This window comes from Diorhabda sublineata, chromosome 5 (genome assembly GCF_026230105.1).
Source record: "Diorhabda sublineata isolate icDioSubl1.1 chromosome 5, icDioSubl1.1, whole genome shotgun sequence".
NCBI lineage: Eukaryota > Metazoa > Arthropoda > Insecta > Coleoptera > Chrysomelidae > Diorhabda > Diorhabda sublineata.
The window spans coordinates 27557222-27576875 of record NC_079478.1 but is presented as its reverse complement, the minus strand read 5'-3'; the positions used below and the strand labels follow the sequence as shown (position 1 = coordinate 27576875).

General features: G+C 30.9%; 1 protein-coding gene across 1 annotated transcript; it reads right to left on the bottom strand.

The window, feature by feature from the left end:
- Nucleotides 1-760: 760 nt before the first annotated feature.
- LOC130444084 (uncharacterized) lies at nt 761-18523 on the bottom strand. The gene is made up of 8 exons (XM_056779069.1): nt 18373-18523; nt 13217-13357; nt 13017-13143; nt 11483-11637; nt 6617-6814; nt 6395-6545; nt 4415-4584; nt 761-998 (listed from the first exon to the last, which is right to left on the bottom strand). The coding sequence occupies exons 1-8, from the start codon at nt 18476-18478 to the stop codon at nt 880-882; spliced, it is 1167 nt and encodes a 388-aa protein (XP_056635047.1). The 5' UTR covers nt 18479-18523; the 3' UTR covers nt 761-879.
- Between the last annotated feature and the right edge of the window lie 1131 nt (nt 18524-19654).

Sequence of the window (19654 nt, the reverse complement as noted above, 5' to 3'; positions counted from 1 at the left end):
AAAGCCTTATCGAAGTATTTGAACTATTTATACTAAATTAAGATCTTGAACGAAGTAGCTGCACAATAATAACTCTCAAATTCGGTCTTCATCATCAGTCAACTAGTGTTGAATAAAGAATGGTGAGAGTAGAATGGTCTAGAAAAGAATGTGTTCTTCATTACTATATGCTACCGCTTCGATAGGTTTAGATTAACTATTTTGTCATTATCGTCAAAACAAAAACAACAAAGAAATATTCTCATTTCGTCCCAGATCTCAAGAATCGGTCTGTTTACAGATAACTTTTTGTATAGTGTCCCATTATAATATTCATCATAATATCTTTGACTACTGTTCAATAGATACCTCCAACTTTGCTGTGTTTCAAGATAATTACTTAATAGTAATAAATGAAAACACTTCTAATATTGTCACAATGTTTACAAGCTAATCATTAGAGAGAAAAATGAATCAGTCGAATATTATCATCTTAACGATCCCACCGAACTTTATTGTCTAATTAATTATGTATATTAAAAAACATACTGAATATATTCAGTATATTTTGGCTCAAAGGTGATTTTTATTTTTTGGAGATAAACATTTAGGTTAAATGAGTATTAGAACTAGAAGTATTGAACATTTAGTATAAGATATTTGTTATTTAATGTTATTGTTAATTTATTAGTTTGTTACTTTCATTGTTGTATATATTATGAAATATTTAAGCATGGCATATTAATTGTAATATTTTTTACCTAATAGAAAATATAGAATATTTCATGTTTCAGTTTTATTTAATCCCATGAATATAAATTCCATATAACAATGTTGAAAATTACACAATAATATATTAAAATAAATTAGAAATAAATTAAGAAATCTGTTATGGCATCTCTAAGGACATCTACTCAATAACTGATATTTGATATTGAATCCTTGTTTCTTTTCCTCTACTGTAGTGAAGTTAGCGTTCTTTGAATTGAAATGCACGTAAAAAGGTCCTGGTGCATATGCTGTAAAAAATGAAAACCCCATTAATTCATAATTAAAGATTTAATCTTATTTAAGAAAACCACTTAGAAGATTCATTGACATTCTTTAAATCCCAACCTAATAAGTATTTAATAACATAGATTTCCTGGTAAAACATTATTAGTTGGAGAAAAGTAATTTCGATTTTTGTGGTATGGAATAAAACAAACGAGGAATACTTTTTAATCAATTATATATTTTCCATTTTGTAGTCCTTATCAGCAAAAAACTGAACCAGGTGCGATTGAAGGTCACTGTCGTTTGAGAAAGTTTGACCATTCAAAGAATTCTGTAAACTTCGAAATAAATGGTGATCTTAGATGGTACCAGATCGGGGCTTTATTAGGGACGTGGCATCACTTCCCAGCGAAGCTTCAATAGTTTTCCACGAGTTGCCACTGATTTCTTTCTGATTTGACAATTCTGGTGGTTTTTCTTAGATTGCTTCATCCATTAATTGTTGGTAGTGAACATCAGAATTGATTGTTTGGTTCCTAGAGAGCAGCTCAAAAAACACAACACCTTTGTAATCCTACCAAACTGACAGCTTGTTGTTTTTCAGCTTTCGATAGTTGTGCTGCTCCATCGTGTTTGCTTCATGATGGTTTTCGAACTATGTTACTATACAGCAGGGCCCATTATTTATCACCACTGTTGATTCTCCACAAGAAATGGTCGGTTTCATTTAGTTCAAGGTGCTTATCATAAATTTTGATTCTTTGTGTTAAATGAATTTCTTTCAACTCGTGAGGTACCCAAATATCAAGCTTCCTAACTAGCCCAATAGCATTTTAAGTGTTTTTCAATTGTTTTTTTCGATACATGTAGCCTATTACGATCCTCTTCAATTATGACTTTGATTTGGTCATCTTCAACTTCAGTAGGCCGACCAGAACGTTGCTCATCTTTGAGGGAATTTTTCATACTAATTCTGACACGTGCGCTCTATAAAGCAATCATCACCATGAATATCACATATTTTTTGTGAGCAGCAGCAACTTTCTTCCTTTTATGGAAATAAAAAAGTATAATATGCCACAAATGATCGGTTCTGCACTCCATTTAAAATTAACTCACAACTAATAACTTTAATAGAAGTCACGTACTACATACTAGTACAAACCGAAAGTACTTGGCTGCCAACCTTCAACCAGTTATACATCTGCATAGTCCGACGATGAGCGATATAATAATTTTAATGTTAAAGTAAATATTTAGAGAGTTTCTACAAATTGTTCCATTGGTTGCAAGACATGGACGATAATAATGTCAAACAAGAGCTTGCTATTGGAGAATCATGATACTATAGTAGATACATTCTATCCATAGTAGAAATAAAATCCGTATTTTTTTAGGAATAGGGTCACTCCAAAGAACTCCTCAATCAGATAATTTCTGAAATTTAATTTTAATATGATTCCAACATAAAACTGAATCATACTTCGATATGGCCCATAGATGAGTTTCTACGGAGTTAGACTACAAAGAAGCAATCATTATCACAAGAATAATAAGTATAGTGATAGCAGCCAGACGCTAGAGCATTTTTTACGTACAAGGGTTGTCCCAAAAGTTTCCGACCTAACAAAGAAACAACACATTCACAATCATTGTTCTTTTTCTCCTTAAAATATGCGTTTAATTATGCGATAACGTCCTCGTTTGATGAAATTCTCTTTCCCGCAAGTGAAACAGAAAAAAGTCGATGGTGTCATTATCTGTTGAATACTCTGGGTGGTCAATCAAACCAAAGTGCAAAGTCTTTATGGAAAATGATATTATTTTGCATCAGATTAAGGTAATTCATTTGAAATTTCTTCCTTTACCTTATCAAAAAATGATGTGTAATAATTTCCTGTTATTTTTGACCTGTTATAACATATTCCATGTTCACTATCTCATGACTATCTCAAAAATCGACCAATGAAACCGTCTTTGCCGTTTTCGCTGCAGGTTCGCTCTTTGTAATTCATTATATAGAATGTTGTTTCATTTCAGAAGTAGTGAAATCAAGTTTTATCTATAAACGCAAAAAATCTGACTTATTTTGCTTTAAAAATGTTCATTCGAATGGGTGCGGAAAACTTAGTCATGTATAATTCTTAAGTCAGAATAAGGCTAACGTATGCTTCTGGTACACTAATAGTCTTTTTCACCTCTCTAACCTTAATCTGAAAGTCAATCTGTACCATTTGATAACTTTTTCAATGATATTGCTGCTGCTGAGTTTACCTCAGTTTTTTGTCAGTTTCAAAAACACGTCGTCAATTAAACTGATAGTCCTAAGTTTGAAATCAGCTGCCTAAACGATAAGGCGCTTTCCTCACAATGTGTCTTGCTCTTTCATTTGCGTAGGCGTATTGTCATACCAACACAAATATTTAATGATATCCAATTTTATGAAAAATCTTCACACAGATTCCCTTATACGATTGCCAAACAAATTAAACCAAAACTAAGCGCCCAAAATGTTCAGAACCTTTGAACGCATCTTAAAATTGAGGCTGGAACATCTACTTCCTATAATATATAAAGTAGAATCGTTGAAGAAAAACGATGAAGTGAAAGATTTTAGAACGAAGGGCATGAAAATTTTGCTGTAGGCTACAGGATATCGAAATAAATTTGTAAAAATCCACTCACTTCTTTAACTCAATGGAGATAGATAAGATTAAACATAGACATTTTGATTGGCAATCACATTTTTTTAAATGAAAATGTTTTATATAGTTATTCAAAAAAATATTAGGTGTGAATGTACACAATAAAATCTAAGTGAGGATGTCATTCCATATTCATTCGTTTTTTATCAAATGGCGAGGTTATTCATAATTTTTGATGTAATTGGATGATACTGGAAACATTTTGCGTGGTGGGGTCCCTAAGTAACGACGGAAAAATCTTTTTCAATCCATTTCAATAGCTTCCATAATTATCAACTCGTTACTCTCAGGAGTTACCTATTGGTGCACTTTGCGTTTAGTTTGAAATCAGCATTTTCAGGGACAAATCAAAATTAAATAAGGCTCATACTTGGTATCTCATCCAATAAATTTTATTTACTTTTATGGATAGATTCACGAAAATTCACAAACTAATAAAATTCGTACTAAAGTACTAAAATTCTAATTTTTCTATATAATATGAGATGATAATGAAATGACTTCCGAAAGGTTTATATACAAATAAAAAATAGTAATTTTCTATTTGTAATGCCTATGTGTTTCAGACAAGGAACTATAACTTATAGGCTCTCTATTTTTCCAACAACTTCAATATTAATTTAAAATATAGTATTTTTTCTATATACATATACATATTTACCACGAAGTACAGTGTAAGATGTGTTTCACAATTGGATTGAAGTTTATGGTATATACAGTGATTCAGTACTTACATCTAAAATCCTCTGCAGTTTCTAAACATACTTTGGCCACAAGTCCACTGAACAAAGAATACGGATTATCGAAGTACAATTCTGGTACATACAAGTAGTGATAGCAATCTGAATCTTTATGAATTCCTAGGGAGTTGTCGTAAGGTATAGATATGTAGTCAGGTGAAAACCTAAATTTGATAAAAGAATAATAATCAATATATATATATATATATATATATATATATATATATATATATATATATTTATTTTCTGATTACGAGGATGTATTGATATCTAGTTAGCCTAGACCAGTTTCATGCATAAACAAAATATTGCATTACCATAACAGCGAACAATAACTTATTAGAAGTATCAGTGTAAATCAGTGTAAAGTGACACCAAAGAGTAAACCAGAGTTACGCAGTAAATTAAAAGAAAAAATGTCCACCAAAATTGTAAAAATCGAAAAATTGCAGTATCGAGCCATAATCAAGTACCTGCATTTAAAGGGGTTAAGAGGTAAGCAGATTTACGAAGATATGCTACATACTCTTGATGATCAATGTCCTTCGTATGCGACCGTGAAAAATTGGACTGTAAGCCTCAAAAGTGGCAAATTTTCCATTGAAGATGATGACCAATCGGGAAGGCCAGTTTCTGTGGCAGTCCCCGAAAATATCGATGCAGTTCACATGATTTTTTCAAACCGTCGAATTGGGCTAAAACGGATATCTGAAGGACTAAACATTTCATATGGACGCATTCATCATATAGTTCACATCTACTTGAACATGAGAAAATTTGCTGCAAAATGGATCTCCAAATGTTTGAATGTTGACCAAAAGCGTGCAAGGGTAGAAGTATCGGGTTTGATCTGTGCTCGATTTGAAAACGACTTCTTAAACCGAATTGTTACTATGGATGTGACTTGGGTCCATTTCTACGATCCAGAAACAAAGCAACAATCGATGGAATGGCGACATTCTGGTTCTCCAAGACCTAAGAAGTTTCGTGTTTAAAAATCTGCTGGAAAAGTTCTTGCTCCAGTTTTTGGAAATTGCCATGGAGTAATCATAATTGATTTCTTGAATAATGGTAGAAAAATAACTGGCAATTATTATTCTACATTATTGACCACTCTACGGGAAAAAATTAAAGAGAAAAGACGCGGAAAGCTATCCAAAGGTGTTTTGTTTTTGCAGACCAACGCCCCTGCACACAAATCTCATGTTGCCATGCAAAAATTCGTGATTTAGGGTTTGAATTACTAGAATACTCCCCTTATTAACCAGATTTCGCTCCGTCGGACTATCATCTCTTTCCTCAACTGAAAAAAGTTTAGTAGGTCGTAAATTTTCTTCCACTGAGGAGGTAATAAAAACTGTGGAGGTCTGATTTGCGGAGCAAGGAGAAACATTTTTTTTGAAAGGTCTAGAGACGTTGCAGTTTCGCTGTAATAAATGTATCCAATGAAGAGGAGATGTTGAGTAATAAAATATTTTGACATTGAAATTTTGTTTGGTTCAATAGAAGGCTAAGAATTTTTTAATGTATCCTCGTATAATATAAGCAAACAAGAAAGGATTGTTAGAAGAGTGTGAGTTTGCACTTTTCTAACAAGGTGTATAAAAAACAAGAATTTTGTGCTGCTTGGTATCTTCAAGTTAATATATGATTTCTTTGTATTTCTAAATGTCTTTAATTTTAGGTGTCTTCTGTTTCAAACTTAGTTTTTTTCAATAATTTTCACAAGATAGAAATAAATTAACATTTCGTCTAAACCTCAGTCTTTATCAAAATATTGATAGTTGAGTCGAAATATCAATTTATTTCTATCTTTTATAAATTATTAAAAGAAACTAATTTTGAAACAGAACAGACTTAAAATCAAAAACATCTGGAAACATAAACATATCAAAAGATATAAGAAATAAATAATTGAAGAAATTTATATATTTTCTTGTATAAGATATGGAGAAATTTATCACAGATACTCACTTAATACCACAAACACCAACTTCTCTTTTGAATCCAATGGCATATAATTGACCATAGGTATAACTTTGCTGGCGAGTTACGGATCCATCAAAACCAAAGGATTTGAAATAACCAGTAGATTCAGTGAAATATTGTATTGCACCTTGAGGAGCTGAATAACAAATAAATGAGCAATATAAACTATAGTCATCAATAAAAAGTATTTGAGTAAGATGAACTTACCAAGTAGATGGAAGTCTTCGATTACATCCTGGTTATCTCCGAAATTAATTCCACTTCGCTTACCAGGACATTCTAATTGAGTAATTTTTATCCTCCAAGATGGAGAAAATAGGGCGGGATTATAATTTCTGTTAGCTATCGTCATTTGTAAAGAGACACCTTTAGTTACTCCATCAGTTTGGTTCACATGAACGTAGACTACAAAAACATAAGAAACGGGACTAAGAATATTATTTCACATATGAAGAATAGAACTAATACGTTTTCGTTATTTTCAAAATATATAGTTCATTGTGGTGTTGATATTGGATTGACTAAATAAACGGTGAAAGCAGTATGCTTCAAATCATATTCTTACAACTATTAGACTAACTTTGTTAACATTATGATATTCTTAAGTAGAGTTTTTGCCTTAAAATATAAATATTTACAATTCCCAGCAAACAAATTTGTGATATTGCGTCAGTTAGCCCACCCTGTATCATAATTTTGTATAAGTTATGTGAATAATTGACTACATCTGGTCTTTGTTTGATGTGACTTTTAAGAATATTCAACTATACATTATCTAATTTTGATATTAAATGTAATTCTTTTATTGTGAGATATCGGCACCAAAATATAGACAATGAGTGTCATTTCCATATTTTCAGTTCTTGTCTTTTATTTTCATAGAAAAACTGAGATGAATGTACTACCAATAAAACTCAGATTGAAAAAATTCAATTCATCAACCTTTACATTATTTGAGACGTAATAAGAGTCTAACAAAAGTCTAATTGTAATATCAAAGCACTATTATATTTTCTCTCTCACACACACGCACGTATGAGAAAACCGGATCAGGGCATTTGATATTGCATCCAACAGGTCCTCATCGACAGGTCGCTTTGGCTTTTTTCTATCCCACTAGTACTGTAGAAGGTTTCGGGAGGTCTTTTCTTCTTGTTAAGAGGTAACGGAGCTGGCTGTATACTCTTATCGTCACAGTTGTTTGGTCGCCGTATTGTGTGTGTATTTCGCTGCCTCAGGTAAACCCTTTCCAGCCCACTTTAGCAAGAGAAGATCTAATATGAGTGTTCCTCTGCCTTTTCTATAGCTGTTCCTAAGGTATAAGTTGGCACTTGGTTATAAAGTTCGATGTTAACGTGTCCGGAGTATCCAATTATGGGTTGACTCCAGTCTTATTTTATTAAATTTTTGCTTTTTATTTGGTGTGTAGTTTTGTGTGTTATTTTTTCGGTAATTTGACGGCGCTGCTTGCATAAATTTATTGGTTCAGAATATTCGCGCTTTACAAGCGATTTTGTTTCCTCAATTAATTTTTAGGGAGTTGTCAAAGATATGTGTTGTATAACAACGCCCTTTCCATAAGCTGCAAGTACTTATTTTGCATTTTTTTTGTATTATATTGTATCATCATTCATAAAACATTAATTTACAAACCGTCCATACGATCTTAGTACTCTTTTATATCACGCCACTGTAGCTGGACCACGATTATCTACATTTGAAGTTTTCATATTCATATTTTTATCATTCGTTATTAATATATTGGAAATAAATCCATTCCAATGCGTCTTAACATGTATCATAAATTTCGGTACGATTAATCAAATAACTCTCCCAGAAAATAAATATCTTGTTCTTTGTACAGCCTTTCTTAAAATGATTTTAAATTGTTAATAATTGATGTTCAGTGTAACATCTATCTACATCTATCTCGATCAGTTGCAGCATTTTATCGGATTTTTTGATAATATTACAAAATCAAATTTTTCTACAACAATATTTAAATCAACTAGGTATAGTACCGCTAGTTACAGCATTCTCACTGGAAACAATAAAATTTTTCGCATTTGTGATATCTTATAGCCTATAGTGAAAAAGTATCACGTAGCGTGTTTCTCCAGAAAGTTCTTTTAGTTTGAAACGCTTATAAACAGTTTTTATATAACTTATCACAATAGTATACAGGTGGTAGTTCTTTATGTTCCATATTTTAGTCATAATATCACAGAAATACTTCTCTCAATATTAAACGCTGCAGCGCGCTGCTTTGGTTTCTTTAGAGCGCTTGTAGACGTCCGTTTTTTCACCGGACAACAGACCGTGTTTTTTGCCGAATTCGCGGTGGTGTATGATTTATAATGGATATGTGCACATGCACCGGACATCGGTCCGGCGAACAATATACGCCAGATGCACCACCCCTTACCCTCGGCGCGACGGACACCGTTCCGGTGTAAGAAAGTGCGGTCATCCACGCCAGTGTATCGGTGCGTTTTGACACTGCTGGACGTATTGCCTCTTTTGTGTTATTTTATTATATATAGCTGTTAATAAAAGCTGAAAGGTTTCTTTCTTCATCCGAAAGTAATTGTAAAATTTAGGTTCATCTTCTTCCAACTGCATAAAAAGAGAATGAAATGCACCTAACCTAACCACATTTTAGTTAACGTGTGAGTTAGAAATTTTTCAAAAATTTTGTTGTTAAAACAAACTTAAGCTTTGTTGATGTATTTTCTTGAACAAAGAAGTCACAAAAACTTGTGGTTTCTTCTTCTACAAAATATATAATCGATCAAGGAATATATGTATATATATATATATATATATATATATATATATATATATATATATATATATTTATATATATATATAATAATAATATTTGATATCTACAAAACATGAGTCAACATATTTGCGAAGAATTTAATAATATGTGAAATATAAACTATAAGAATAAAATTTTATTTCATTTAATACACATATTTCACTATCATACCAATTGGTATTGTATTATAAACTCCATTAAAAATTTAATTTAGACAATACTGGAAATATTTTTACGCTAAAGCAATGAAGGCTTTATTGTGTTAGTAAGTAAAATTATGAAATTAGGGATGTTCCATTGTACATTATGAACGTATCGAAAGAAAAATTACTAACAAACATAGCACCTAAAAAGTTTAACCAGACTGTTATTGATAATCCTGAAGTACAAGGACAATCTGACTATTATGTGGCTCAGCCAAATATTTTTTCTAATAAATTCAATTTTGATGAATCGAATCAACCATCTGGGAGAAAGCATGATTGTAAAGTACAAGGAAAACCTGAAGACTTTTCTGCTCAGGGAAGTATGTCTTTTCATGAACTTGATTTTTGATCAATCATTTGGTAGTGAGTATATTCCAGATTCGGAAGATACTGATTCTACAGAAGAAATAATTGAGAACGAAGATAATACGGAAATCGACCTAAATGTACAGAAAAATGAAGGACGAAAGAAAAACACTAAACCAATCAGGAGAAGATAGAAAGAAATAAACTAATTCTAGCCTAAAATACATCTCGACCAGAAAGATAAAAGGGGAAGAATTAGTGGGAGACGAAATGCCATCGATAAAGGGAGAAGTAACAAAATTAAATAGCACATAGAATCATTTCCATCATATGTATCACGTGACTGTAGCAACCAGACAGATTAGAAATATTTAAATTTTGACTTAAATTTGGCAAAAATGTATCAACTCTATAATGACATTACCACCTTCGTGAATCTTACAAAATACAAACATGTGTTTTAATTTAAAGTATATAACACCCCATAAGGATACTAGTCATATGTGTGATAATTACAAAGTTCAAATAAGTTCGTTACAAGTCCTGGAAAAAGAGGACTTGGATCATGTAAAACACCTCAAAATAGCTGAACAGCTATGAAGTCATTTGAAGGCTGATCCAATATGTGTACAGGAGGATGTAACAATAGAAACTCATAGAAACTCACATTTGATCTTCAGAAAACTCATTCTTTGCTCTCAATACCAACTGGAGTCGCATATTATAAAAGACATTGTAATTTGTTTACTTTAGATATATATGTTGACAGCTCAAAAAAGGTGCTTTTAAAGTATGGACTGAACGAGAAATTGGATCATGTTTACGTAAATATATTACTGAAAATATAATGGTCCTGGTGAAAAATCTCATTTTATAGACTGACTTCTGTGGAAGACACAACCGAAATATCAAGCTGGTTTTAACGTTGATCCATATACTTCATCCTTCTTTTGAATCAACTTCAATAAAAGATTTGCTCTTTGGGCATTACATGGAAATGATGACATCATGTCGATTAGAAAATAAGTTTATTGTAAATCGTATAAACGTTTCTGTTAACGCATGTGATAGAGATCGTAAAAGAGAATCTTATAACTTTATATATGGAAAAGTATGTGTCAGGTAATGATTATATTATGGTAAACATTGAGAAAGCAGGAAAATGACGAAAGCCTGTTCTGAAACATGTCAACTTGCCTATTTTATGGCCAAATAATGAGCCATTATCTTCTGAAAAACTGAATGACATTAAAGATTTGTACAGATTCAATCTCTAAGATGCCATGTCGTTTTATAGATTTGTAGATAATTTCGAAGTTGAAACTTTTGAAGAAGATTTAGAATGAATGTATGTATGAATGAATGAATTAAGCTATGTTTGAAAATCGTGTTTTTTAAAGTATTCCAAAACAATAGAAAGGTGGGTTAGACGGTTGTTGCAAAACACCGTCCATTTAATGGTGCATTTGTCTAAAATTATTCAATTTATATACTCAAACTTAATCCCAAATATCATGCTTAAATAGATTAAAGGAATACTTCCAGTTATATAAATTTTATATCCAATATATTAATAGATTGTAAGATCTTTTGTCACCAGAATTGCATTATTTTTATCTTTTTTTATTAGTGGGATGATTACAAGAAAGTTTACTTCTTGAATTGATTGGAATTGAGATTAAAAACATTCTTCTTTAATTCCCGCATTGATGTTTTTCAATAAAAGATGTTACTTACCATGTTGTTTGTCGTTATTTCCACATAGATCTGGTATGTTGAAATCGTTTGGTTTGATTTTTAGTATATCGTCTACGCATTTATATACTTTCTGAGAGGCATATTGAGGTAAAGTTAATGTTGCTGGTGCTAAATTGAATTTAATGAAATCCAACCTACGAATTGAAAATGATACTAATTATTCAGAAATATACGTAAAATTTCCTCAAAATTTCTCAATCGAGGAGAACTAGTAATTTCAATGCTCAACAAAGATACCATAGAAACCAAATACTTCAACGGTTTTCAAATGGTAAGCCAGCTAGTAAGAGTGCAGAATGAAATTAGACTATCATTAATCAATCTGCTTAGAATTATCTAAACCTTGTTTGAGTTGAGACTCATGATTTTTGAACTATACTTAGTTTCTATGGAGGGAAATGGAAAGTAGATCATTCATTCACAATAGGATGATCAGAATTAGAGATACATCTTCTCAGAAATTGATTCTAGCTGTCAAGATTTTTTCTGTGAGTCAATTTACTATCTACATGTTTTATCTTTTTATAAGTACTTGATAAATTTCTATTCAATCTATGATAATAAAAATGACTCATAGCATATGAGAAAAGTTGTTATTTAATTTAAAATGAATGCAAAAGGATTAGAATTCATTAGTTCCGATTAAAATGCTGAAATGTGTAATTGAGACTTTTCCACGTTGTTTAGTATTTGTTTGACAGTCATCAATAGAGAACGTTTTCAGTTAATTTGTAAACATAGAAAAAAATGGTTGAGTGATACAATACTTTTATTTGAAAGGTGTTAGTCCAACCAAAATAAGATAGCTGAGCTAGATTCTATTCTAGGTGAAACTGCTCCTTCGTAATCAAGAGTGAAATATTGAGTAGCAGAGTTTGAACGAGGCCGTACGATCTGCGAAGACCAGTATCGCAGTGGTCGACCAAATGAGGTAACGACTCCAGAAATTTTGAAGGAAATCCCCAAAATAGTACTGGATGATCGTCGAATGAAAATGCGTGAGCTAGCATACATAGTGAGCATCTCAAGAAGTGTGGCGTATTGACTAAAATTTTAAACATGAGAAAGCTGTGCACAAGATGCTCACAATGGAACAAAACAGTGTAGTGAAGATGTTTCCATCGAGTGTTTGGTAATGTTTCACAGAAATAAAGTCGAATTTTGGCACTGTTTCATAACCATGGATGAAACGTAGATCCATTATACCCGAAACAAGAAAACAACCAAAACGATGGACTGAAAAAGGATAATTGGCACCAAAGAAGGCAAAGACCGTTCCATACTCTATGGAAATATACATTAACAGATTGGGCTTCAATTGATCGAAGTATTTATATTGAAATTACTATGCTCTTCCAATACTGTATCTTTTATATCATATTACCATCTAAGGAAATTTCATAAATAAGTTTTAATCATCATCAGACTATAAAGTGTTGATCAAAGCAGCATCAATAAATAAACAAATTGGCCAAACTACTTACTTATGGTATTATCTCAAAGTTTAGCTTACCTAACTTGACATATATTCTTGTTTCGAAGCTTAACAACATATTCACAATTAGTTACACCATTTGAAACTTCACTCGCTTCGAAATAACTAACTTTAGAATTACTTGACTTTCCACAAGTGTTTTCATCTAAGTAAACGAAAAGCCGATATCAATAATTGGAAAATAGTAAACTAATTCAATTAAAGCTAGTCTTACTTACACACGCAGCAGGTTTTGAGTATTCCACATATCCCACTTGGATTTCCTTGTGATAATAAGCAGTTGGCGTATGGGACACACGTACCATATTTCAAACCACTTTTTGTTTGTACCTGGCACTCTGTTGTCTTTTGTTGTATTTCTATGGGAAAAAGTTGACTATTGACACATGAATGGGCAATGAACAATCAACACGTTGACCGCCAACTAGGAAATAATTTGTAATTAACCTCCCCAAAGTGATTTTTATTCCATACATAATTTAATACTTTGTATTAAAATTAGAATTTCTTATGATATAATAAGATTAAATCAAATAGTGAAAATTGTCTTGGCAATCAACGGGTTAAATTTGTTATAATGTAACCAAATTTTTCATTACAAAAATTTATTTTATTTATTTATTTGACAGAAGTAAGGGTAATTGATTATTTGTTGGTTCTAGGTAACAATAGTTTATATTCAAGCTATTCATCTTTCAATTGAGAAACAATTTACAATAAACAACTTTCAACTATTTATTCTCTTAAAAAATAGTATAGATTCCAATCGGTGTGAACTATAAATCATAATTGACTTCTTATTGATTGATAATATATTTATTTTTGACCGTAAGCACATTTCTTGAATTCTAAATAAGTTCTAAATAGAAACCATAATAATAAAAGATTAAGTTGAATATAACCGTAAGTTCATATGAACTCTATCGGATCAGCTGACAAATTTCCTCCTTGACACAAAACCGGAATATATTTTTGTGTCTTCAATCTTTAAAGGTGAAAGATTTTTATTATGTTCAGTAGTTAGGCTAATTTCAATACATTACTTTTCCAATATACAAAACTATGGGGGAAAAACTAATTGAGTGGGTATATGACACTTTAGAAAAGCGTCGTGATCGTGCATACTCCTATATAGGGTCACAATTCCATAAGAAATAGTTACCAAAAAAGGCCACAAGCTGTACAGTTTTTATTTTAAATTGTTTGTTTATGGAAATAGATAACCGCGAATACAACAGCTGGTCACAAGGCATGATATTTTTGAAGTTCTTTTCGCAAAATAATAATTATGATAATCCAACATATCAGAATTTTCTAGCATCTATTAGAAATATGCATGCATTACGCTTTAAATCAATTAGGTACTTGCATGATTTGAAAAGAAAGTACGAGTAGTTTAGGATAGTTAATATACAACTTTTATCATTTTTATCAATTCTTCAATCAATACTTATATAGAAAAAAATATTGAAAATTCAAAAATTTTATAGGTAGCTTAAACATTTTAGTAATGCCGCAATATTGCGTGACTAATAGGTATAAAATAAACACTGAACATATAATACATAGTAAATGCGACAGTTGTACTCTCGGTTATTCTAAAATTAGCGTTATTATTAAACTTTGATTAATCTGAAAAATGTTATATAAATCGTGTTTTATACCAGGATGTAATAATACCACGAGTAAAAGACCTGAAGTTTTCTTTATGTTGCCAAGAAATCCGAATATACAACAAAAAGTGTTGGTTGTTTTGAAGATCCTGCGAGATGTATTTATGTTTGATGCCAGTATCATTTTAATATAAGTAAGATTCAAACAGACAAACTACCGAGGACTTTACTTGTAGGATTTTTCCTAAAATTGTGAATTTGAGTCAATAATTTCATGTGTTAGAGTAAATATAGAATTATATAGATAATGTTTAATTGCTTGAGTAGAAGATTCAACATTTGGCAAATTTCGTATAATCATTTCCTAATATTTGATCATAATAGTTTGTTAGAATATTTTTTCATTCAATGGTGTGTATTGAAGATTGAATAGCCATTTCACAAGATTTTTTTCCAATATGTATTTGCTAAGAACGGCTAGAAGCTTTTGTTCTAATTCCAAAAATCTTTTCCCATCAAATATTACCTAAAATACGATTGTGGATTTTTCCATTTAGTGAGGAGTTCCAAGTTGTGTATTCTTGACAGTTTCGTTTAGTTGCAGCTTGCAAAGTGAATGTGCAATCTATATTCAATTCTAATGTGATTACGGAAAATTTAAAGGGGCCACATGAACGCCGAAAAATCGGTGCGTTAATAAAATATTTGAAACATTGTTTCAAATATTTTACAGTAAGAGTGGAACTGCTTAATAGTTGTTTTTGGAGGTTGTGAAGCCCGGAAACTGGGAGAAGGCATAACATCATACGATTAAAGAAGAGAAAATGTAGAAGTTTTACAATATTACTGATGAAATTATACAGAGGCATTGATTGTCAATACTGGTTGGGCTACTTAAATGATGATATGATGCACACCTTTTGAAAAATTTTAGAAACATTTTTTAACGTTAGCTGTTTAGAAGTTCTGAATGAGCAGATGAATTAGGTGAACATGAGTGTACACCCGACCCGATATGTTTCACGAAAATACTCAAGATATATATAACTGGACAAAATATTGCAATTGTCTACTAATAGTCCAATCAACAACGATTTTCACCTTACATTGGCGGTTAATACCGTCCCAATTAGAGGGTGGTAATTTTTTTGTTAAAACTAACTATAGAAATCGATAGAAAAAAGCATAAATTATATCATGTAGATTTTTCGAAAAATCAATACTTTTCGACTGATTCTTGATTGAAATTTTTGTTTACAATTTACGATTTCTTATCGATTTTTCACAAATAACTCAAAAACTTCAGATTTCATCAAAAAAACTTTAAGGCATTTATGTAATGTAATGTAGTACTCAAAAAAATTTTGTTGATCATAAACCGAAAATTTTGAACAATTTATTAAGTGGAAAACGGACGATGTATTAAATTTTTTTAAATGATTCGATAAAACCGTTTAAATGAAAATATAAAATAGACTCCTTTCATTTCATGAAAAAAAAACGTGATTCCTACCCTTGACATTGCCACCCCAATTGAAATGAACTGTTATAAATTCGCAAATCTATTCAATTGGAAATTGGATACAATTATCAATACCAAGAAGTTTGATTGAATGGTTTAGAGAGCTTGATTGTGAAAAAAAATTATGGTCAAATGTAGGAAGAATTTGTCAATTTCTTGAAAAAAATGGCTGTTATTTGAAAAAAACTTTCTCTCGTTTATTAAACATTTATTTGTGTTTATTAATTAACGTTTAATATTTAAATGGTATACAAACAACATATTAAATAAATTTCTCATTGCTAGATATTTGTTTTATATTATTTATAATAATTGATAGTATCAGTTTCTAGAATGTATGCTATGTGTTATGAATACATTGCTTGGGGGTTGAACACATAAATAGTATCCTAAAACATCATGCTATCCTTATTCCAATTCTACAAATGTTTTTTTTTAATTTCTAAATGCGTTATTTTCTATTTTATTGAATTTTGAAAAAAAGCGGTAGGTTTCAACCCTTGAAATAATTTGCACATATTGGCATAGGGTAAATTGTGGAGTGAAGGATGAATAGAACTTGATTCCATAATTTCCATTTCTGTCTTGATGGAATTCTAAGGTGATACCATATTTTTACCGTTGTTTACTGGACTATAAAAAAAGAATGCTTCATGATTTTAATATACTCTTATTCATAAAAATAAAATGAAATCATTTTATTATGCTTCACCTTCACTGAGTGCCACTACATAACCTTCTCCAGAAGCAAACCTTCAAAAATCTGAATAAACGACAGCAATTTTGAATCGGTGGATATCTATTAATTGATTATCATATATTAGCCATGAATATTTACTGAGTTACCATTATTCTCATTTGACTAATAAAGATAATGTGACGAAACTATTCAATTTACCCTTACTACCCTAGGTCTTGAAAGTAAGAATTCTTAAAATGATTTATGGGCTTATTCTGCACAAAAATTCTGTGGAAATGCATTTCTGCATGGTTTCAATGCTGCTTACATCGTCGATAATAGCATTTTTGCTGTTAACCCTAACAGCCACACTTTTTTGGTATATCATAACTGTCAGACCGGGACATATGTACCTCAGTCAGAAAAGTATCACCATCAAGAAACTATTGAATATTTTTGGATGAAAATTTTTTAGTATAATCTTTAGTAGGTACTCCAATTATTTATATATGTAAATTATGCAATTATGGAAATCGCGTATCACAAAAAAGTTAATTTAAGAATAAAAATGGAAAAAATTTAACTGGATACTTCTAAAAAGTGATAGTTTGAAAAAATAGTCTGTTGATCGATCTTTCAAAAAAGGTATTTATTCTGACGAACAAAGGTAGGAATTTTGCTAAAAAATCAGAAAGTTGATTTTTTAAGTATTTATGTGTTTTTATTGCTTCAACATACATATCAGAAAATTTTTACAGAAAAAAGTTCAAAATACATTCAAAGGACTAAAATTAGCGATAGGAATGACATCAAACATAATTTTAACTCAAAATATCGACGACCAAAACGTCTGACTGTTCGCAATACGATTTCTAACGGCGATTAACGATGTTAACTACATCGATGTTGAATTTTCAGCTGAACAACTATATAGAATAACCCCATAAGTTACATAAAGTGTATTTATTCTTACTTGAATATACTGAGTAAGTATCCGACCACAGAACTGAAAAACTGCACAAATATAATAATTGTTTATCTAGGTACTATATACTTACAGTAGGGGTGGGAAGCATACGTCAAGTTATATCTAAATTGACAGTAATGTGTAGAAAAATTATGTAAAACAAGTGATAGAGAAATATAATGAATATCTTGTTTCACCACCCCTAGAGCCAATAATAATTATTTTTGCTTTCCAGATTAATACGTCGAGGTGGATATGAAAAAATCTACAACTGCTTCATTTTTTAATTGTGATGCGCTTAATAAAATCATTTCATCTATTTATCATTATACAGAGTGCAAAAAATGATTTCTTCCAATTATCAAAATAATTTTTGGAGCTCTTTAATTATTTACAAAGGATTCCATTAAAAAAATTTCATCACATCATTATTCTCTATTCGGGTATGCCTTATAAGGCGCCATAACTTTCGTTATTTCTCAGTTTCACCGTATTTTTTCCTCTTCATGTAAGAAAAGTACTATTATACATAAACAGATACACACAAGAGGCTGATGAAAGCATATTAGAAATAGTTGAGCTGCAAAACTTACTGTCACTTTGTCGCCACAGAGAATTTTCATCATCAATATCCACGAAATCAAAAATTTCTCCCACAGATAAATGAAAAAATACTGCTAAACAAACAAACCGTAGCATCTTAATGTATTAGTCCTATATCACAGGTGCAAACTAATCTACAATGTCTTGGAATAATACACGTGGCCCTATATATTACTTCTTATATGTGTACATAACTGATTAAAATTTTTTAGAACCAAGCCTAAAGCTGATAAAGTTTAACGGTTGTTTGATTGGTTTAGTAAATACTTTTAGTTAATAATAGTTCACTTTTTAAACAAAATAATTATTTCAGATGGTTTTTAGGAAGTAGGTAGGTAATCTCTGGATTTCATTATCGAACACACCTATAATATTTTGCAGACTGTTACGCAGTGGCCCAAAAAATCTTGAAATTCCATTTTTATCACTATGAGCTACTCCAAAGACATAAATATGTTTCGTTTTTGATTGTTTTTATATATTTTTCCAAGTCTGTTACTCGAATAAAAAGATCAATATGTGCCAATCAAAATAGACAACGAACAGATACCAAGAGCTAATACGAAAAATATCTAGATATGAAGCTTGTCAATTTATTATAAATGACTCATACATAAACAATCCCTCTAACTGATTTGGACCTGTCAGATTCAACTATGGGGATTCAGCAGCGAATGCAATACTTAAATAATCCAATTTCAATATAAAGTGCCAAGGAACATCGTTGGTACTTCCGAAATAGCTAAATCGCGACTACCGAGAGTTATGAACAGAAATTTTCAAAAAGGTTAACATTCAGGCAATTAAATTCCTCCTTAAACAATAAATTGGAAAAAAAGTCTCAAGAGGACGAATATTGATGAGAGAAGCAGAGTGAAGTGCGGAATCTTGTGTTTTAAAATTATAATTTTAGAGAGGACAAATTTTACATTGATTGCACTGATCATCAGAGAATATTGTTAAGGAAACAAGTATTTCCGTGATTTTCTGATATTTCAATAAATAACCGGCTTTCCGATTGAAATATTTCAGCTTGATTTTCAATTTTATCCAAATATTCTTAGATACTAAATATAAGCTTATTGATAGTTAATAATATTATCACTGTTTACCGTGACGAATATAGATTTAATTTAATTCATATAGCCAGATTTTAATCTTGATATAATATCTGATAAAATATTTTGTATTTTCTATCACAAGATTTATGACTTCTATATTGTTTCTATTTACAGAACCCCTGACGCTGACGTACATACTTTCTGTCACAAA

Coding starts and splice junctions, on each gene's coding strand:
- LOC130444084 (XM_056779069.1), bottom strand. CDS start 18,478: ATGCTACGGTTTGTTTGTTTAGCAGTATTTTTTCATTTATCTGTGGGA. Junction 13,358..18,372: donor TCTGTGGCGACAAAGTGACA/GTAAGTTTTGCA, acceptor TTTTTCCCATAG/AAATACAACAAAAGACAACA. Junction 999..4,414: donor AACTGCAGAGGATTTTAGAT/GTAAGTACTGAA, acceptor CATTTTTTACAG/CATATGCACCAGGACCTTTT.